Source organism: Ailuropoda melanoleuca, unplaced genomic scaffold (assembly GCF_002007445.2).
Source record: "Ailuropoda melanoleuca isolate Jingjing unplaced genomic scaffold, ASM200744v2 unplaced-scaffold10952, whole genome shotgun sequence".
Lineage (NCBI taxonomy): Eukaryota > Metazoa > Chordata > Mammalia > Carnivora > Ursidae > Ailuropoda > Ailuropoda melanoleuca.
This window is the reverse complement of record NW_023179340.1, coordinates 18,669-42,288: the sequence shown is the minus strand read 5'-3', so window position 1 is coordinate 42,288 and position 23,620 is coordinate 18,669. Positions and strand designations below refer to the sequence as shown.

Here is a 23,620-nt window from a genome sequence, read left to right as displayed (position 1 = left end):
TGGCCTCGGCCACAGAATTAATACATATGGATGTATCCCAATTATCAGAAATGGAATTCAGAGCAACAATGGTCAAGATGATGAGTAAACTTGAAAAAAGCATCAGAGAAAGCGTTGCTGAGAATATAGAATCCCTAAGGGCAGAAATGAGAGCGAATCTGACAGAAATTAAAAACTCAGTGGGCCAAATACAGTCAAAACTAGAGGCTCTGACGGCCAGGGTCACCGAGGCAGAGGAACGCGTTAGCGAATTGGAGGATGGGTTAGTAGAAGAAAAAACGAAAATAGAAGCTGGTCTTAAAAAAATCCACGCCCACGAATGTAGATTACGGGAGATTACTGACTCTATGAAACGATCCAATGTCAGAATCATCGGCATCCCTGAAGGGGTGGAGAAAAACAGAGGTCTAGAAGAGATATTTGAACAAATTGTAGCTGAAAACTTCCCTAATCTAGCAAGGGAAACAAGCATTCGTGTCCAAGAGGCAGAGAGGACCCCATCCAAGCTCAACCAGGACAAACCTACGCCACGGCATGTCATAGTGCAATTCGCAAATATTAGATCCAAGGATACAGTATTGAAAGCGGCCAGGGCAAAGAAATTTCTCACGTACCAAGGCAAAGGTATCAGGATTACGTCAGACCTGTCTACAGAGACCTGGAATGAGAGAAAGGCTTGGGGGGGCATTTTTAAAGCTCTTTCAGAGAAAAACATGCAGCCAAGGATCCTTTATCCAGCAAAGCTGTCATTCAGAATTGATGGAGAAATAAAGACGTTCCAAAATCGCCAATCATTAACCAATTTCGTAACCACGAAACCAGCCCTACAGGAGATATTAAGGGGGGCTCTATAAAGGTAAAAAGGCCCCAAGAGTGATACAGAGCAGCAAGTCACAACCGATACAAAGACTTTAAAGAGAAATGGCATCATTAAAATCATATCTGTCAATAATCTCTATCAATCTAAATGGCTTAAACTCTCCCATAAAACGCCACAGGGTTGCAGATTGGATAAAAAGACATGACCCATCCATTTGCTGTCTACAAGAGACTCATTTTGAACCCAAAGATGCATTCAGACTTAGAGTAAGGGGATGGAGTACCATCTTCCACGCAAATGGACCTCAAAAGAAAGCTGGAGTAGCAATTCTCATATCAGATAGACTGGATTTTAAACTAGAGGCCATAGAGAGAGATACAGAAGGGCACTATATTATTCTTAAAGGAAGTATTCAACAAGTGGATATGACAATTATTAATATATATGCCCCCAACAGGGGAGCAGCAAGATACACAAGCCAACTCTTAACCAAAATAAAGAGACATATAGATAAGAACACAGTAATAGTAGGGGACCTCAACACCCCACTATCAGAAATAGACAGAACACCCTGGCAAAAACTAAGCAAAGAATCAAAGGCTTTGAATGCCATACTCGACGAGTTGGACCTCATAGATATATATAGAACACTACACCCCAGAACCAAAGAATACTCATTCTATTCAAATGCCCATGGAACATTCTCAAGAATAGATCATGCTCTGGGACACAAAACAGGTCTCAGCCAATACCAAAAGATTGAAATTATCCCCTGCATATTCTCAGACCACAACGCTCTGAAATTGGAACTCAACCACAAGGAAAAACCTGGAAGAAACTCAAACACTTGGAGGCTAAGAACCATCCTGCTCAAGAATGACTCGATAAACCAGGAAATCAAAAAACAAATTAAACAATTTATGGAGACCAACGAGAATGAATACACAACGGTCCAAAACCTATGGGATACTGCAAAGGCAGTCCTAAGGGGGAAATACATAGCCATCCAAGCCTCACTCAAAAGAATAGAAAAATCTAAAATGCAGTTTCTATATTCTCACCTCAAGAAACTGGAACAGCAACAGAGGGACAGGCCTAACCCACTGACAAGGAAGGAGTTGACCAAGATTAGAGCAGAAATCAATGAATTAGAGACCAGAACCACAGTAGAGCAGATCAACAGGACTAGAAGCTGGTTCTTTGAGAGAATCCATAAAATTGATAGACCACTGGCAAAACTTGTCCAAAAACAAAGAGAAAGGACTGAGATTATTAAAATTATGACTGAAAAGGGAGAGGTCACGACCAGCACCATTGAAATTGCAAGGATTATTAGAAACTTTTATCAACAGCTATATGCCAAAAAACTAAACAATCTGGAAGAGATGGAGGCCTTCCTGGAAACCTATAAACTACCAAGACTGAAACAGGAAGAAATAGATTTCTTAAATAGGCCAATTAACTATGAAGAAATTGAGTCAGTGATAAACAACCTTCCAAATAATAAAACTCCAGGCCCAGACGGTTTTCCTGGGGAATTCTACCAAACATTCAAAGAAGAAATAATACCTATTCTCCTAAAGCTATTTCAAAAAATAGAAACAGAAGGAAAGCTACCAAACTCATTCTATGAGGCTAATATTACCTTGATCCCCAAACCAGGCAAAGACCCCCTCAAAAAGGAGAATTACAGACCGATTTCTCTAATGAATATGGATGCCAAAATCCTCAACAAGATCCTTGCTAATAGAATCCAACAGTACATTAAAAGGATTATCCATCATGACCAAGTGGGATTCATACCTGGGATGCAAGCATGGTTCAACACTCGCAAATCAATCAATGTGATACATCATATCAACAAGAAAAGACTCAAGAACCATATGATCCTCTCAATTGATGCAGAAAAAGCATTTGACAAAATACAGCATCCTTTCCTGATTAAAACCCTTCAGAGTGTAGGAATAGAGGGTACATTTCTCAATCTCATAAAAGCCATCTATGAAAAGCCTACTGCAAGCATTATTCTCAATGGGGAAAAGCTGGAAGCCTTTCCCTTAAGATCAGGAACACGACAAGGATGCCCACTCTCGCCACTATTATTCAACATAGTACTAGAAGTCCTTGCAACAGCAATCAGAAGACAAAAAGGGATCAAAGGTATCCAAATCGGCAAAGAAGAAGTCAAACTGTCTCTCTTTGCAGATGACATGATACTCTATATGGAAAACCCAAAGGAATCCACTCCCAAACTATTAGAAGTTATAGAACAATTCAGTAAGGTGGCAGGATACAAAATCAATGCCCAGAAATCAGTTGCATTTCTATACACGAATAACGAGACTGAAGAAAGAGAAATTAGGGAATCCATCCCATTTACAATAACACCAAAAACCATGCGTTACCTTGGAATTAACTTAACCAGAGACGTAAAGGACCTATATGCTAGAAACTATAGATCACTTTTGAAAGATATTGAGGAAGACATAAAAAGATGGAAAAATATTCCATGCTCATGGATTGGAAGAATTAACATAGTTAAAATGTCCATACTACCCAGAGCAATCTACACTTTCAATGCTATCCCGATCAAAATACCGAGGACATTTTTCAAAGAACTGGAACAAATAGTCCTTAAATTTGTATGGAACCAGAAAAGGCCCCGAATCTCCAAGGAACTGTTGAAAAGGAAAAACAAAGCTGGGGGCATCACAATGCCGGATTTCGAGCTGTACTACAAAGCTGTGATCACAAAGACAGCATGGTACTGGCACAAAAACAGACACATCGACCAATGGAACAGAATAGAGAACCCAGAAATGGACCCTCGGCTCTTTGGGCAACTAATCTTTGATAAAGCAGGAAAAAACATCCGGTGGAAAAAAGACAGTCTCTTCAATAAATGGTGCTGGGAAAATTGGACAGCTACATGCAAAAGAATGAAACTTGACCACTCTCTCACACCATACACAAAAATAAACTCCAAATGGATGAAAGACCTCAATGTGAGACAGGAATCCATCAAAATTCTAGAGGAGAACATAGGCAACAACTTCTATGACATCGGCCAGAGCAACCTTTTTCACGACACATCTCCAAAGGCAAGAGAAATAAAAGATAAAATGAACTTATGGGACTTTATCAGGATAAAGAGCTTCTGCACAGCCAAGGAAACAGTCAAAAAAACTAAGAGACAGCCCACGGAATGGGAGAATATATTTGCAAAGGACACCACAGATAAAGGACTGGTATCCAAGATCTACAAAGAACTTCTCAAACTCAATACACGAGAAACAAATAAACAAATCATAAAATGGGCAGAAGATATGAACAGACACTTTTCCAATGAAGACATACAAATGGCTAACAGACACATGAAAAAATGTTCAAAATCATTAGCCATCAGGGAAATTCAAATCAAAACCACACTGAGATACCACCTTACGCCAGTTAGAATGGCAAAGATAGACAAGGCAAGAAACAACAATTGTTGGAGAGGATGTGGAGAAAGGGGATCCCTCCTACATTGTTGGTGGGAATGCAAGTTGGTACAGCCACTCTGGAAAACAGTGTGGAGGTCCCTTAAAAAGTTAAAAATTGAACTACCCTATGACCCAGCCATTGCACTACTGGGTGTTTACCCCAAAGATACAGACGTAGTAAAGAGAAGGGCCATATGCACCCCAATGTTCATAGCTGCATTGTCCACAATAGCCAAATCATGGAAGGAGCCGAGATGCCCTTCAACAGATGACTGGATTAAGAAGCTGTGGTCCATATATACAATGGAATATTACTCAGCTATCAGAAAGAACGAATTCTCAACATTTGCTGCAACATGGACGGCACTGGAGGAGATAATGCTAAGTGAAATAAGTCAAGCAGAGAAAGACAATTATCATATGATTTCTCTCATCTATGGAACATAAGAACTAGGATGATCGGTAGGGGAAGAAAGGGATAAAGAAAAGGGGGGTAATCAGAAGGGGGAATGAAACATGAGAGACTATGGACTATGAGAAACAAACTGAAGACTTCAGAGGGGAGGGGGTGGGGGAATGGGATAGACTGGTGATGGGTAGTAAGGAGGGCACGTATTGCATGGTGCACTGGGTGTTATACGCAACTAATGAAGCATCGAACTTTACATCGGAATCCGGGGATGCACTGTATGGTGATTAACATAATATAATTTAAAAAATCATTAAAAAAATAAAAAATAAAAAATAAAGGCCCAGAGACTTGCCCAGGATAGAGGCTTGGGGCCATGGCCATACTCCTAGAGAGAAAGCAGGCAAGCAACCCAGGAACGGATGGCATAATCTGAGGATCACCTAAGGCACATTGGGAGAGATGGTTCACTCTACTTGGAACACATCTGTGAGAGCTGGTGTTCACAGAGATGCCTTTCTGGTGACAAAAAAGCCAGTAGGCACCATCTCCTTCCCCAATCCCTTGGCTTAAGCACAGGACTACATGCTGAGTGCAGCTAACCTGGACACTGGCTACCTAGCATTTTTGCTCCACATCCCATGGCTCTGAACTCTGGCACGACTGCCTTTTTTGGTCAGACCTGCACTAGATCCGCAGAAGACTGTCACAGGACTCTCTGCCTACACCATGTCCCTAAACCCCGTAGTTTTAGAAGTCAGCCAGTTTACTGGGATAGAGCTCAAATTATACTGTTCTGCTCCTGACAGGAAACCAGCCCAGAGACAGATAGGATGAAAATGGTGATGTGAAGATCACCTGGGATGCACCAAGAGACATTATTTGCTTTTCTGAAAGTGCTGCCTTGAGTTTAGCAAGCCCAAGACCCCTCCCTGTGGACAAAGGAACTGGCTGGTGCCATTTCCTTCCCCTGTCCCTAGCATAAACCAGCTTCAGCAAATAGCACAACACCAACACTTGTTGCCCCTCCTCCTTATACCAAGTCCCAGCCCCGTCTGCTTGTTGGTCCTGCTCTTCTCTGGCAAGTGTGCCTGAGAAATAGAGCAGAGGGCCCCTCCCCAAGAAGACCACCACAAACCCCCTACACACACCAACTCTACTGACCACTGAGTTCTACAAACCTTCAGCTCTCTTTTAACAAGCCAACCAGAGAACACCTAATTAAAACTCACCACACTGTGGCCAAGGTCCAAATACTCCCCAATATAGGCAAGGAGAAACTCCACAGAGGACTGACCTGAGGGGAAGGGCAGCCAAAACACAGCAGCAGAGTGCACACAGCACACACCAGAGTCACTTCCTGAAGTGCCAGGTTCTGTACAGTATAGGACTTCTTCATAAAGCCATTATTCTCCCAAGCAGGAAATGTAACAGGATTTCCTAACACACAGAAGACAGAGACCTAGACAAAATGCCAAGATGGAGAAATTCACCCCAAAAGAAAGAATAAGAAAAGGTTATGGCCAGAGACCTAATCAAAAGAGATATAAGTAATATGCCTGATCCAGAACTTAAAACAACAATCATGAGGATATGAGCTGGGCTTGAGAAAAGCATAGAAGACACCAGGAAGTCCCTTATTCCAGAGATAAAAGATCTAAAATATAGTCAGACCAAAATGAAAAATACAATAACAGAGATTGAAAATTTATTGAATGCAATGACCACAAGGATGGAAGAATCAGGGGAACCAATAAGTCATACAGAAGATAAAATTATGGAAAATAATGAAGCTGAAAAGAAGAGGGAAATAAAAATATTGGATCACGCTTGTAGACTTAGGGAACTCAGTGAATCTATAGTGTCATAACATTCATTTTGCAGGAGTGCCAGAAGAAGAAGAGATGGTAAAGGGGGCAGAATGTTTATTTGAAACATCCCAAATCTGGGGAAGGAAACAGGCATCTAAATCCAGGAGGCACAGACAAGTCTCATCAAAATCAACAAAAGCATGGCAACATCAAGAGATATCATAATAAAGTCTACAAGGTAGAGAGATAAAGAAAAATCTAATAGCAGTAAGATAAAAGAAGTCTCTAAGTTACATGGGGTTAATATCATCCTCAAAGGGAGCCTCAGCAATCAGACAACAAAAAGAAATAAAAGGCATCCAAATCTGCAAGGAAGAAGTCAAACTTCTACTATTTGCAGATGACATAGTACTCTACATAGATATCCCGAAGACTCCACCAAAAAATTGCTAGAACTGATATAGAAACTCAGTTAAAGTAACAAGAAACAAAATCAATGTAGGAAAATCTGTTGCATTTTTATACACTAATAATGAAGAAGCATAAAGAGAAAACAAGGAATCAATCCCATTTACAATTTCACCATAAACCATAAGATACCTAGGAAAAACCTAACCAAAGCGGTAAGATATCTGCACTCCGAAAACCATAAAACACTGATGAAAGAAATTAAAGATGACCTAAGGAAATGGAAGAACAAATATTTTAAAATGTCTGTAATACCCAAAGAAATCTACACATAGATGCAATCCCTCTCAAATTACCACCAGCAATTTACACAGAGCTAGAAAAAATAATCCTAAAATCTGTATGGGACCAAAAAACTAACCCGAATAGCCGAAGCAATCTTGAAAAAGAAAAACAAAGCTGGAATCATCACAATTCCATACTTCAAGTTATATTACAAAGTTGTAGTGTTCAAGACAGTATGGCATAAAAACAGACACATAGGTTAATGGAATAAAATAGAAAACCCAAAAATGGACCCACAATCATATGCTTAACTAAACATTAACAAGCAGAAAAGAATATCTATGGGGGAAAAAGACACTCTCTTCAAAAAATGGTGTTGGGAAAACTGGACAGCTACATGCAAAAGAATGATACAGGACCACTTGCTTTCATGATACACAAAAATAAATTCAAAATAGATGGAAGCTCTAAATGAGAGACAGGAAACCAAAAATCCTAGAGGAGAACACACAGGTAGTAACCTTTTTGACATCAGCTGTAACAACTTCGTAATAGAAACATCTCCTGAGGCAATGGAAACAAAAGCAAAAATAAACTATTGGGACTTCATCAAGATAAAAAGCTTCTGCATAATGAAGGAAACAATCAACAAAACTAAAAGGCAACCTTCACAATGGGGAAGATATTTTCAAATAACATATCTGAAAGGGTTACTATCCAAAATATATAAAGAACTCACCAAACTCAAACCCATAAGACATAACCCAGTAAAAACAAAACAAAAAAAATGGGCAGAAGACATAAAAAGACATTTTTCCAAAGAAGACATACAGATGGCCAACCAGCACATGAAAAGATGCTAATATCACTCATCATCAGGGAAATAGAAATCAAAACTACAATAAGCTATCAACTCAAATCCGTCAGAATGGATAAAATCAATCACACAGGAAACAGCAGATGTTGGTGAGGATGAGAAGAAAAAGGAATGCTCTTACACTGTTGGTAGGAATGCAACCTTGTGAAGCCACTCTGGAAAACAGTATGGCCAGTCCTCAAAAGGTTAAAAAAAAAGACATATAGTCCAACAATTGCACTAGTAGGTATTTATCCAAAGGATACAAAAACACTGATTCAAAGGGATATATACACCCCAATGTTTACAGTAGCATTATCAATATAGACAAATTGTGGAAATATCAGCTGATAAATGGATAAATATGTGATATATATGTGGAATAGAATATTACTCAGCCATAAAAAAGAATGAAATCTTGCCATTTGCAATGACCTGGATGGAGGTAGAGATTATTATGCTAAGCAAAATAAGTCAGTCAGTCAAATAAGGACAAACACCATATGATTTCATTCATATGTGGAATTTAAAAAACAAAACAAGTGAATATGGGGGCGGGGGGATAGAGAGGCAAACCACAGAACAGATCCTTGACTACAGAGAACAAACTGAAGGTTGCTGGAGTACAGGTGGACAGGTGATGCGTTAATGAGTGATGGGAATTAAGGAGGAAACTGGTTGTGATGAGCACTGGGTGTTGTATGTAAGTGATAAATCATGAAATTCTATACCTGAAACCAATATTACACTGTATGTTAACTAACTGGAATTTAAATAAAAACTTGAAACTAAAAAAAAAAAGTAAATAAAGTACAGCAAAACAGACTACAAAGAATAGTAGACCTAAATCAGAAGGATAACCATTTAGTCTAAACTTTTTCTTTCCAAAGCTGTGTGTCATTAGGTAAATCTATCTACACTGAGCTTCACTTTCCCAGCCATACAATAAAAATAATTTTATGATAAGTTGTGTGTTGGTTTGACTGTACAAAGATAAAAAAGAAAAGCCTACAAAAAGACTCTTGGTACATAAAATCTACAAAGAAAAATGGATTAACCTTGATTGTCATCATGGACTTTTCAACCACAGGAATTTAAGGAGACATTCTTCCCAATTGGAGGATGGAAAAATGGGAGTACAAACAGAGTATCAGATACATATTCTAATACCAACTGGCAGATAAGAACACCTCCAATAATAAAAGGTCACCCTTCCATTACCTAGTTCAATACTGTAAAGAGCATTCATCATGTTCCAGAGGGAAAAAAACATGTTGAAAATGAAAATCGGGGAAAAAGACACAACATGTTTACTACTTACTGCTATTACTAAACAGAACAAAAAGGTGGAGAAGATATTATGGTATTGGTGAGGAAAAGAAGAAGACCTATATCATAAAGACTAAAAATAAATTGTGAGACTCAAACATCCTTTACCTTATTGGAAAAAAATGCTAAGAAGGTTGCCGCTAAAAGTATTTTATTTAAACACACAGAATCCCCATGTGTAACAAACTACACAGACAGACACTGTTTCTGATCAATTCATGCTCCTACTCAGAGTTTTTCTCACGGCAAGTTTAATGTCCTTGTTTCTCAAGCTGTAAATGAAAGGGTTCATCATGGGAACTGCAATGGTATAAAAGACAGAAGAGATTTTCCCCTCATTCATAGACCCAGCAGAAGATGGTTTAAGATACATAAATGCACCTGATCCAAAGAAGAAAGAAACAGCAACTATGTGGGAACTGCAGGTGCTGAAGGCTTTGGACCTGCCCTCAGTGGAGCTGATGCGCAGGATGCTGGAGAGGATGAAACCATAGGAGACAAAGATGGTCACAGTGGGCACAATCACATTGATGCTCAACACAATGAAAACCACCAGTTCATTCACAAAGGTGCTGGTGCAGGAGAGCTGGAGCAGAGGGAGGATGTCACACAAATAATGGTTGATGGTGTTTGCATCACAGAAGGTCAGTCTCAGCATGCATCCAGTGTGAGCCATGGCATCCAAAAACGCCTTCAAGTATGTACCAAGCATAAGGCTGGAACACACTTTAGGGGACATGACAACATTATACAAAAGTGGGTTACAGATGGCTACATAGCGATCATAGGCCATTGATGTCATCAGCATGCATCCAGTGTGAGCCATGGCATCCAAAAACGCCTTCAAGTATGTACCAAGCATAAGGCTGGAACACACTTTAGTTGATGTGAAGTTAATCAGCATTTTGGGTGTAAACACAGAAGAATAACAGAGATCTATGAAGGACAAATTGAAGAGGAAATAGTACATGGGGGTGTGGAGGTGTGAATTCAGCCCAATTAGAGTTATGAAGCACAAATTTCCCAACACGGTGACCATATACATGACTAGAAAGAGGCAGAACAGGGGCAGCTGTAGATCTGGTAGGTCTGTTAGCCCCACAAGAATGAATTCAGTAACAAAGGAAGCATTTAGAGGAGTCATTCTTCTCCAAGGGAATCTGTGAACACAGGAGGAAAAGTTACACAGAGAACAATTCAACTTTTCCCACCAGAACTCCTCTCACACGAGTTGGGTTTGTACTGGGAATGTCTGAGACTAGCTCACCCTGAACCCACAGAAAATGCTCAACTATTATCATAAATCTAGATACTTGGATATCCCTTCATTAGAGACTTAATAAGCTGCATAAGCAAAGAGATTCAACACTTGGCCTACAGTCTGAAGGCCAGTGCTTCATACACCAATAGGACTGCTGTGAAAACCAAAGATTAAGGAAGAAGATTGCACCAGGAGAGAATCACCTTCTCTCATTTCATTTCTTTGACCACATGACCCCTCCCCTAACCAGTAAAATGGAGGCAGCAACCCCACCAACCTGGTGCTGGCTTCTAATGGGGATTGGACTTGGTGACGTAGGAATGAACAACATTATTGTAAATAAATCATAAAGGACCAGAGTCTTGGGGAGTTCAAGTTCTTGCCCCATGTCACAGAGTAAAAACTAAATGTACGAGAGTGAGAGTTCCATCCATGGAACTGACCAATAAATTGCATCGTTGAAACCTAATAATCTCTGAACTTTCCCTGCACTACCACCCTTCTCTAGAACAGGTCCTTCTATCAATTTCACCTGAGTCTGAGGAATGCAAATACTGGAAAGAAAGTAGCATATGTTAGTTCCCTGGACTTGCAACACAAAAGGAAGGCATGAATTTATTTTTTTTGACAATATCGCAAGGCATTTTATCTCACAATATGGGTCAGTGAGGAAGACATGAATTTAAATGGAATTCAGAAACTCACCTTCTTTAGGCAAGAACACCTGAGTGCGTCCTTACCAGTATTATCCCTGTGGTCCTGAAAGGGCAGATTTAGTCTCTGTGGCCTTGCTCCCTTGCCTTCTATGAGAACGCAACCCAAATGTAATTTCTGATGAGCCCTGGAAATCCTTCTGAACCACAGATAACAATTTCTGATTATGAGTCCTCTTAAGCAGCAGACCAAAATTAAAGCCTTTATTATCATTTTGCCACTTGGTAAATCACAGAAGACATAAGGTGAGTGTGATGATATAAAGTACTCATTTATAAACAGGGCAGAAGCTTGCTCCGTCTCTTCCACAGGGAATGGTTTCTGGTGTAACAGGGTCTTGAGGGGATGGTATTTACACGAAGGACCACAATGTGTATCTAATTCCTTAGGGACTCAAAACTTTACTCAAGGTTTCCCTCCATTGTAGGGATTAAACATCCACCAAAGAGGAGCCAAAAATAAATTCCCATTTCCAGGTCAGCAACATGGCAGAAGAGGAAGCCCTAGACCCTCCGACCCCCCATGAACACCATGATTCAGAAACGTTTCCTGTACAGATTCCCTTTGTAAGAAATCCAGATACTAGTTAGGGTAGTCCTGCTTCCAGTTCAAGCATGAATCAAGTCATATTGGAGCTGCCAGGGAAATCCTAGATATCCTCTGATTGTAACACTTTTCCTTTCATAGTACCTTCAAATTAGGAGAAAACCCCTCAGTTTCTGGCTTCTCCTGGGGAGGAAAAGAAGTACATCACGTGTCCAATCCCCCAACTTTTATTAGGTGTGCCCAGAAGACTGGATTCTAGCTACTAGTCAGAAAACAGAGGGGATACAAGCACAGCATACTTTAGCTGCCCATGGAAAGACACAAAAAAAGATCATGGTTTGGGCTGGAAGTCTCCAGAGCTCCTTCCCCTGCCTCAGTATAGAGCAAGCAATTGAAAACCCCTTTCTTACAGCTTGTCTCTGTTGAGGAAAAAATGTGCACTCTGTGTGTACTAACACAACTTATCTGTGAGCTCCCTGAGAATCGACTTCAGCGTTACTTCATTAGGACACAGACCCAACGCAGCACGCTATGGATGCGGGGGGCATAGGGATACAGGAGGTCCTGCAATGAAGAACAAAGAGAGAGGTTTAGACTGCACTAAATTGAGAGGCCTCCAAAGTCTCTGACCAGGCTTATTGGTGGTAGTTTCTCTAGTCCAAGGCCAGTCCATGAATGTTAGAATAGATGCGGGTTTTGTCTAAAGTGCAGACACCAGCATAGAGAGTCAATGAAAATGAAGACAAGTTGAAATCCTTCCAAAAAGGAGTAAGAGAAATCTCCAAGAACTGACACTAACAAAATGAAAATATGTGACTTACCTGACAGAATTACAATAACTATGATAAAGCTGCTCACTAGAGTCAGAGAACAATACACAAACCAAAGGAAATTGCAACATACAGACAGAAAACCTAAAAGTATTAAACGGGGTCCATGGGTGGGTCAGTTGGTTAAGAGTCTGCCTTAGGCTCAGATCCTGATCTCAGGGTTCTGGGATCAGGCTCCCTGCTCAGCAGAGAGTCTGATTCTCCCCCTACCCCTCCCCACCATTTGTGTTCTATCTCTAGTTCGCTCTCTCTCAAATAAATAAATAAATAAATAAATAAATTCTTTTTAAAAAAGTATGAAGCAGAAATCACGGAGATGAAGAATACAATATCAAAAATATCAAAAATTCACAAGGGATCTATATAAGAGCAAACGAGATCAAACAAAAGAAAGTATCGCTGAATTTGATTAAAGTTCACTGTAAATTAGTCAGTCAGAAGGGCAAAATGAAAAAAAGAACAAAAAATAGTGAAGAAAGCCTGAGGGACTTAGTGGATGCTACCAAGTGGATCAATATATGCATTTCAGAAATTCCAGTAGGAGACTAAGAAAGAACCAGAAAGCATATTCAAAGAAAATAAAGGCAGAACGGCAGAACGGGGCACCTGAGTGGCTCAGTGGGTTAAGCATCTGCTTTCAGCTCAGGTCATCATCTCAGGGTCCTGGGATGGAGCCCCGCAACGGGCTCCCTGCTCAGTGTGGAGGCTTTTTCTCCCTCTCCCTCTGCTCCCTTCCCCCACCCCGAACTGCTCACTCTCTGTCTCTCTCTCTGTCAAATAAATAAATAAAATCTTTAAAAAAGTTAATAAAGGCAGAAAAATTACCAAATCACGGCAACTTCCCAATACTATTTATACAAAGATAAAAGACCTATTTATAGAATGATAAAACCCACAAAAATTGCATAATGAGTATATACACAAAGACCAACGGTCAACTGCTTATCACTCTCCATTTTTTATTTTCTCTTTTTATTTAAATTCAATTAGGCAACATATAGTACATCATTAGTTTCAGACATAGTGTTCCATGATTCATTAGTTGGGTATAACACCCACTGCTCATCACATCCTTATTTATTTATTTATTTATTTATTTATTTATTTATTTATTTATTTATTTCAGTTAGCTGCTGTGTAGTACATTATTAGTTTTTGATGTACTGTTCGATGATTCATTAGTTAAGTGTAACACCCAGTGCTCATCACAGAACATGCCCTCCTAAATACTCATCACCCTGTTACCCCTTACCCCCAACCTCCTCCCCTCTGAAACCCTCAGATTGTTTCCCAGGGTCCATAGTCTCTCATGGTTCATCTCCCTCTATGATTTCTCCCCCTTTGGATTTCCCTCCCCTCCCCTATGGTCCTCCGTGCTATTGCTTATGTTTCACATATGAGTGAAACTATATGATAATTGTCTTTCTCTGATTGACTTACTTCCCTTAACATAATCGCCTCCAGTTCCATCCATTAACACACATCACCCAGTTACCCCATCCTGGAAACCACCGCCCTTTCTGCAACCCTCAGTTTCTTTCCTGAAGTCAAGAGTCTCTCATGGGTTGTCTCTCTCTCTCTCTGATTTCTTCTCATTCAGTTTTCCCTCCTTTCCCCTATGATCCTCTGTGCTATTCCATATATTCCATATATGAATGAAACTGTGTGATAATTGTCATTCTCTGCCTGACTTATTTCACTTAGCATAATCCCCTCCAGTTCCATCCACGTCAGTGAAAATGGTAGGTATTTATCCTTTCTGATGGCTGAGTAATACTGCATTGCAAATACAAACCACATCTTCTTTATCCATTCATCTGTTGAAGGACATCTCAGCTCCTTCTACAGTTTGGCTATTGTGGGCATTGCTACTGCGAACATTGGAGTGCAGGTGCCCCTTCTTTTCACTACATCTGTATCTTTGATGTAAATACTCAGTAGCACAACTGCTGGGTATTTTTAACAGGTAAAACAGGGTAGCTGTATTTTTAACATCTTCAGGAACCTCCATACTGTTTTCCAGAGTGGCTATACCAGCTTGCATTCCCACCAACACTGTAAGAGCGTTCCCCTTTCTCCACATCCTCACCACCACTTTTGGTTTCCTGTCATGTTAATTTTAGCCATTCTAACTGGTGGAAGGTGGTATCTCATTGTAGTTTTGATTTGTATTTCCCTGATGCCGAGTGATGTGGAGCATTTTTCCATGGGTTTGTTGGCCGTTGGTATGACTTCTTTGGAGAAGTGTCTATTCATGTCTTCTGCCCAATCTTGTCTGGCTTATTTGTTTTTTTGGTAAATGAACATAAGGAAAAAAAAAAGAGAGAGAGACAAACCAAGATACAGATTCTAACTATGGAGGACAAACTGATCACCAAAAGGGACATGAGGGGGCGGTGGATTAAATAGGTGAAGGGGATTAAGGACAGCATTTACTGTGATGAGCACTGGGTGTTGTATGTAGGGATAAAGCATTAAATTCTACACCTGAAACTAAAGTTACACTGAATTTTCACTAAGTGGAATTTACAGAAAAGTGTGGAGATGAAAACAAGATTATCACAAGTGTAGAAGGGTTAAGAAAATGAAATAGATAATATGTTATGAGAACAATCTCCTCCTTACATTAACCTAAACATAATGGCATATAACTGACTATAGACCTATACAAAGGGGTTCTGTATGGATTTTGCTCCTCCCGCAGAACCTCCTAGAAATTCCCCATACTGGTTTACGTTACTCAATGCGTTAGTTCTGCTGGTTTCTTCTGTGTGAGCCATTCTGTATTTGGAAGGCTGTTCCCTTCCCTGAGCCTTTATTCTGAGTCTTGCCTTGCTGATGACATTAATATTTAATTTAAATACAGGTAGAATCCAAGTAAATAAAACCTTAATTTAATGTGAAAGTTAGCATAAATACATATCTCAAAGTTTAAAAAAAATACACATCAGCCATTATTATAACTGAAGAGCTTATAATGACCACACAGACCAATAAACAGACTATTCTGTGTCCCAGAGCCCGCTGTGTGCCCCTAGGTCCTCACATTCTCCACCTCAATATTGCTGCAATCATGCTCCAGCTTTTGTTCAAATCTTCATCACTTAAGTGCGTCCCCGCGGTGTTCCACGTCCATCCAGAAGAAGGATGAAGAGAATGTGGAAATGATTATTATAGTCTATCCTTATGCGTTTCCACATATTGCCAAGGCCAGTATAATATAAGAATGTATTCACACATTCTAAATTAGGCAACAGAGCTTCCAAACATAATGTGGGAAAGATACTTTCTTGACATTTTGCTTAGTTTAGCATTTTCTTTTTATTTGTATTCTCAGACTCTTTATTCACTGAAACCATTTCCATGATTCATGGATATTTAAAAGTATAGTATGTTAATAATAATAATGATTATACGCTGATATACTTAGGATCAAAACACCAAGTCGTACTCTCAGTTCTATCGGTTACAAGCTGTAATTTGAGACAAACCATGAACACCTCTGAGCATCAGTTTCATCATCTATGAAATGAAAACTAAACTTCCCTCTCCTCTTTATCTCACCTTATTTCCCCTTGGAATACATAAACAAACAGATGTGACAGAGCAGAAAAACTAAAACACGTTAAGAACAATTGTAACAACCTGTACGTCTCTATATTAATATTTGAAGTGGGTTGATATAACTTCAGGTCCAGAGAGACTTTCAACAGCCCCTTCCTCTGATGCCACCAGCCATCCTACTCACTGAGGACGATGAGTCTCCCTCAGAAAGTAAAACTTCACAGAGTGTGATTTTCATGTTTAAAGGTACATCTTTTTCACAACGAAGCCCTGCAGATAAACCAACTACCTCATCCGGTGTTCAGCTGATAAGACAGTGAAACATCCCAATGGAGGAGAGAAAAGCCGACTATGACAGACTCAGGGAAAAATACCACGTCTGTCCCCCAGCATGGACATCGATTCAACAAAATCAATTTTAAGAAGAGATTTTGACTACATAAGGTGTATTTTAGAATCTAACTACTCTGTTGCATTAAGAAAATCTACATTTATATATTTCACTTACTGTGCCTTATTTACATTTTTATGTATACTCCAAAGCCATACATCGTTAGATACTTAGACGTACAAAATGCTGTGTGTGTGCATGAACGTGAATGTGCGCGTGTGTGTTAGTACATATGCAAGTGCATGTGCATGTGTGTTTCCACGAACGAGCAACTGATTAAAGCAATAACTACTTCCTTTTCCTAGATTCAGCAAATACTTGTTGCTCAGCCCTTTCTCTCAGGAATCATCTACCTAAAAGTGGGTTGCATACCATGCAATCAATGTTAGGCAGTGATCTCATAAAATATCTCATACAATATAACTTTTTTTTTGAAAGATTTTATTTATTTATTTAACACAGAGAGAGGCAGCCAGCAAGAGAGGGATCACAGGCAGGGGTAGTGGGAGAGGAAGAAGCAGGCTCTCAGCAGAGGAGCCTGATGTGGGGCTCGATCCCAGGACTCTGGGATCATGCCCTCAGCGAAAGCAGATGCTTAATGACCGAGCCACCCAGGCGCCCCTCATACAATATAACTTGAACACTGTGTGTAGGTGTTTCTGTATGAGTGTGTGTGTGTGTGTGTGTGTGTGTGTGTGTGTGCACGTGTTTAAGGAGGCAGTGTCAGGAGCAGGGAGAATGAGATTCAATAAATTTAAGGGTTCAGCAATTAAAAGGACATGGAACTCAGNGGCTCTCAGCAGAGGAGCCTGATGTGGGGCTCGATCCCAGGACTCTGGGATCATGCCCTCAGCGAAAGCAGATGCTTAATGACCGAGCCACCCAGGCGCCCCTCATACAATATAACTTGAACACTGTGTGTAGGTGTTTCTGTATGAGTGTGTGTGTGTGTGTGCGTGTGTGTGTGTGTGTGCACGTGTTTAAGGAGGCAGTGTCAGGAGCAGGGAGAATGAGGTTCAATAAATTTAAGGGTTCAGCAATTAAAAGGACATGGAACTCGAAACCCCTCCTACTTCTGCTCTTCATGACACCTGAACCTCAGTGTACCCTGATCATGCTCACTACAAACCTGGTCCCAAGCGACCACAGCAGCTTGCTTACAGAAAGTTTACATGAAAAAATTCAGAATGTAATCAGCTCCGCTTCTGGTCCTGAAGTAGGAGGATCATTTTCTGTTATTGCCAAGAAGTCCAAGCTTTCATACTGATTCAGAGACAGCTCTGCCCTAGGACACAGGTACAGACAAACCCCATGACTTACCTGCTTGACTCAGTTGTGACAACTTCAATAGACTCATACTTCCTCTCATAACTTCCTTTACAGCTGCTCACATAACACAAAAAAGCAAAAGCCAAAAGGGAAAACTATGTTGTGCAGGTAACACACCTGACCTGGTTTTTCTCCTTTTGAAAGAAGTCCCAATACACACATAGCGCTTAAACTACTATGCAGAAAGCTGTCAGCTGAGTTGCTTTTATGAAAACTTTGCAAATCTTAACTTTAATAAACTGTATTTATAACTTTTATAACAATTTTAATGAACTTTTTCCCAAATAATCTGAAGAATGCTATTTAGTTCAAAAGGTAGTTTATCCTTTTAGCAATAAAAAATTATCACTTCTGAAAGTCTTCTCCTGAAATTGAACAAGATTGCATTTGTATTTTGAGGCTTCTCAAATGAAAGATTAGTGACCAGGGTTAACATATACATATAACTACCTCAAATAGGGACAAAATATGTAACAAAACAGACGCACCTTAGCAATGTCTATAATGGTTCCTAAATATCAGCATGTATTATCTATGTACTGACACACTTTTGTCAATAAGCAAAACAATTTCATCAAAACAGACAGGAAGTAAAAGAAAACAAACAAAAACTACAAGCAAAACCAACTATTTTATATAAATGGAACTTGTTAAATGAAAATCAAGCATGTTGATATGGAGATCAGGCAAGTGGTATGAGAGGTCATTTAAAACCATAAGTCGCTGACTGTATGGTGACAGATGGCAACTACACTTATCATGGCAAGGATTTAATAGTGTATATATGCCAGGTCACTATGGTCTATGCATGACACTAACATCATATTGTATGTCAAGTATACTTCAATTATAAAGAAATTTAAAAAAATAAATCAATAAACAATACTCAAGGTTTTAGTGATATAAAACATCTAAACCAAATACAAGCTAACAAACCAGTTATGCTAAATTTCACAATACCTAAACCTTGAATGGAAATTAGAAAACACGTAAAATAGTAAAAATTATTAAAGCTAGAAATATTTAAAATATCACCTGATTAAGGGATTAAGGATTTTTGAAGTAGTCATCTTTTTGTGTTTCCTCAAATAAAATAAAATAAAATAATCCGACATCCTATACCAGTAAAGAAATTGTCACAATTGGGTTTATTTAGCCAATAAAATTCCTTGACTAATACTCTGTAAAGTTCAGTTAAACAGTATACATTTTTCCAAGGAAGACATACAGATGACTCACAGACACATGAAAAGATGCAAAAAACACTCATGATTAGGGGAATACAAATCAAAACTACAATGAGCTATCACTCACACATGTCAGCAGGATAAAATCAACAACACAAAAACAGAACGCTGGTTCCTCAAAAGGATAAAAATAGAACTAACTTATGATCCAGCAATTGCACTAGCAGGTATTTACACAAAGGATACAAAAATACTGATTCAAGGTATACATGCGCCCCAATTTACAGCAGCATTATCAACAATAGCCAAATTATAAAAGGAGTCCAGATATTCACTGAATGAGGAAATTATAAAGAAGATGTGGCATACACATACACACACACATGCACACACACACACAATAGAATATTAGCCATAAAAAAGAATGAAATCTTGAGATTTACAAATATGTGCATGGAGCAAGAGAGTATTAGGCTAAGTGACATACGACAGTCAGAGAAAGACAAATACCATATGATTTCACTATGGGAAATTTAAGAAACAAAAGAAATGAATGTAGGAGGAAAAAAGAAAGGCAAACCATAAAACAGATTCTTGACTAAAGACAACAAACGGTGTTGGAGGGGAGCTGGGCAGGGGGATCGGTTAAATGGGAGATGGCGATTAAGGAGGCAACTGGTTGTGATGAGCACTGGGTGTTGGATGCATGTGATAAATCACAAAATTCTACACCTGAAACTAACATGACATTGTATATTAACTAACTGGAATTTAAATAAAAACTTGAAACAAAAATAAATAAAGTAGAGCAAAACAAACTACAAACAGTAGTAGACATGAAATCAGAGGCTAATAATTTAGTCTATAAAACTATGTGACTTTAGGTAAATCTAATTACTCTGAGCTTCACTTACTCAGCCCTACAATAAAAATATTTTTTAATGATCATTTGTGTGTTGGTTTGACTGTACAAAGGTAAAAAAAAAAATTCTGCCAAAAAACCTCTTCGCAGGTGATGTCTACATATACAAAATGGATTAACCTTGGTTGTCATTATGCAATTGTCAACCTCTACCATTTAGGGGACATGTTCTTCCGAACTGGAGGATGGAAAATGGGATTACAAACAGAGTATCTGATACATATTTTAATACCACGTGGCAGATAAGAACATTCCCAATAATATAATGTCTCCCTTCGTTAGGTATATTCAATAGTTGTAAGATCATTACCATGTTCTAGAGGAAAAAACAATTTCAAAATGAAAAGGAGAAAAAAGAGACAACATGTTTATGACTTAATGTTATTACAAAACAGAACACAAAGATGAAGAAAATATTGTGGTATGGGTAAGGAAAAGAAGAAGACCTATTTTACAAGGGCTAAAAAAAAATTGTGAGACTCAAATATCCTTTACTATATTAGGAAAATATGCTAAGAAGATTGCCACTAAAAATATTAGATTTAAACACATACAATTCCTGTGTGAATCAAACTACTAAGTCAGACACTGTTTCTGATCAAAACTGTCTCTTACTCAAAGTTTTTCTCACAGCAAGTTTAATGTCCTTGTTTCTCAAGCTGTAAATGAAAGGATTCATCATGGGAACCACATTGGTATAAAAGACAGAAGAGATTTTCCCCTCATTCATAGACCCAGCAGAAGATGGTTTAAGATACATAAATGCACCTGATCCGAAGTAGAGAGAAACAGCAACTATGTGGGAACTGCAGGTGCTGAAGGCTTTGGACCTGCCCTCAGCGGAGTTGATGCGCAGGATGCTGGAGACTATGAAACCATAAGAGACAAAGATGGTCACAGTGGGCACAATCACATTGATGCCCTCCACAATGAAAACGACCAGCTCATTGATATAAGTGCTCGTGCAGGAGAGCTGGAGCAGAGGGAGGATGTCACACAAATAATGGTTGATGGTGTTTGCATCGCAGAAGTCCAGTCTCAGCATGCATCCAGTGTGAGCTGCAGTATCTAGAAATGACACCAAGTACGAAGCAAGCATAAGGCTGGAACACACTTTAGGGGACATGACAACATTATACAAAAGTGGGTTACAAACAGCCACATAGCGATCATAGGCCATTGATGTCAGCACATAAGCTTCAGAAATAGCAAAAAAACAGAAAAAGTAAAGCTGGGTCATGCATCCCCTGTAGGAGATCATATTCTTCTTTGATGTGAAGTGAGTCAGCATTTTGGGCGTAAACACAGAAGAATAACAGAGATCTATGAAAGACAAATTGAAGAGGAAAAAGTACATGGGGGTGTGGAGATGTGAATTCAGCCCAATTAGAGTTACCAAGCATAAATTTCCCAACACAGTGACCACATACATGACTAGAAACAGGCAGAACAGAGGGAGCTGGAGATATGGTAAGTCTGTGAGCCCCATCAGAATGAATTCAGTTACAAAAGAACCATTTCCAGGAGCCATTCTTCTCTAAAGGGATCTGTGGACACAGAAGAAAAAAGCTACACTGAAAATAAGTCAACATTTCCCACCTTATCTCCTCTCACAAGAGTTGGGTTTGTACTGGGACTATTTAAGACTAGCCCAAACTGGACCCACAGAATCTGCTTTAGTATTATCATGAATCTAGTGACATGGGTGTTCCCTTACTAGAGTCCTTATAAGCAGCATAAGCAAAGACATTCAGAACTTGGCATACAGTATGAAGACCAGTGCTTCCAAGTGCCAACAGGACTACTGTGAAAACCAAAGTTTAAGGGAGAAGATTGGATGAGGAGAGAATTGCCTTCTTTCATTTCATTTCTTTGACCACATGACCCCTCCCCTAATCAGTAAAATGGAGGCAGCAACCCCACCAACCTGGTGCTGGCCTCTAATAGGGATTGGACTTGGTGTGGTGGAAATGCAGAATGTTGTTTTTATCCAAAACTAAAGACCAGAGTCTAGGGGAGTTTAAGTTCCTGCCCCATGTCACAGAGTAAAAACTATAAATGCAAAAAGTGAGAGTTCTGTTCATGAACTGACCCATAAATTGCAAACTTGAAAACTAATAATGTCTCAACCTTCCCTACCAACACCCTCCCCTGAAACAGGTCCTTCTACCAATTTCACGTGAGTCTGAGGGCAGAAAAACTGGAAAGAAAGTGACATATCTTGCATCACAAAAGGAAGATATGTATATAAGTAGAATTCAGAAACTCACCTCCTTAGGAAAGAACACCTTGGTGCTTCCTTACCAGTATTACCCTTATGGTCCGGAAGGGCAGATTTAATTTCTGTGGTTTTGCTCCGCTGGATTCTATGAGGACACAGCCCACACTTAATTCAAGAAAATCTTCTGAACCACAGATAACAATTTCTGATCATGAGTCCTCTCAAGAGGCAGACAAAAATAAACAACATTTATCATTATCATTTTGCCACTTGGTAAATAACAGAAGACATAACGTGACTGTGATGATATAATGAACTCAGTTATAAACAGGGCAGAAGCTTGCTCAGTCTCTTCCACAGGGAATGGTTTCTGGTGTAATAGGGTATTGAGGGGATGTAGTTACACAAAGGACCACAATATGTCTCTGATTCCTTAGGGAACTCAAAATTTCACTCAAGGTTTCCCTCCACGGTAGGAATTGGACATCCCCAAGAGGAGCCAAAAATAAATTCCCATTTCCAGGTCAGCAACATGGCAGAAGAGGAAGCCCTAGACCCTCCTACCCTCCATAAACACCCTGATTCAAAAATGTTTCACATATATATTCCCTTTATAAGAAATCCAGACAGTAGTTAAGGTAGTCCTGTTCCGAGTTAAGCAATGAATCTACACATTCGCTAACATTCTAGGGAAATTCTAGATATCCTTTTTATATAACAGTTATCCTTGCACAGCACCTTCAAAGTGGGACAAAATCTCAGTTCCTGACTTCTCCCTGGGGAGGGAAAGAATTGCACCATCTCTCCAACGCCCCAACTTCCAACAGGTGTGCCCAAAAGACTGGCTTTTAGGTACTATGTGTCAGAAAGCAGAGCAGATATAGGTCACAGCATATTTTACCTGACTATGGGGAGAGAGAAAATGTTGTTGGTGTGGGTTGGAGGGTTCCTTCCCTTGGCTCAGCATAGAGCAAGTGATTGAAAATCCTTTTCTTACAGCTTCTGTCTGGTGAGGAAATAATCTGCATGATGTGTCCAATAATACAACTTCTCTGTGAGCTGTCTGCGGAATTGGCTTCCATCTTGATTGTTTTAGAACACAGACACCACCTGCCATACAATGGCTGCCTGGGAGCATGGGGGGCTGCAGGGGCTGCAGCTGAGAACAAACAAAGTGGTTTAGACTGCACTAAATTGAAAGGCCTCCAAAGTCTCTGGCCAGGCTTATTGGTGGTACCTTCTCTAGTCCACGGCC

At 39.6% G+C, this 23,620-nt stretch overlaps 2 protein-coding genes across 2 annotated transcripts; both read right to left on the bottom strand.

Annotated features, from left to right (window-relative positions):
• Positions 1-431: 431 nt before the first annotated feature.
• Positions 432-10,544, bottom strand: LOC117797670 (olfactory receptor 145-like; the record flags this gene model as incomplete). Its single annotated transcript, XM_034650086.1, has 2 exons — positions 9,623-10,544; positions 432-442 (listed from the first exon to the last, which is right to left on the bottom strand). Coding segments are annotated over exons 1-2 (933 nt in total), but the record flags the coding sequence as incomplete, so codon positions are not given.
• A 10,198-nt stretch (positions 10,545-20,742) lies between these two features.
• LOC100475111 (olfactory receptor 8B3-like) lies at positions 20,743-21,675 on the bottom strand. Its single transcript, XM_011218037.3, has one exon. The coding sequence runs from the start codon at positions 21,673-21,675 to the stop codon at positions 20,743-20,745; it is 933 nt and encodes a 310-aa protein (XP_011216339.2).
• Between the last annotated feature and the right edge of the window lie 1,945 nt (positions 21,676-23,620).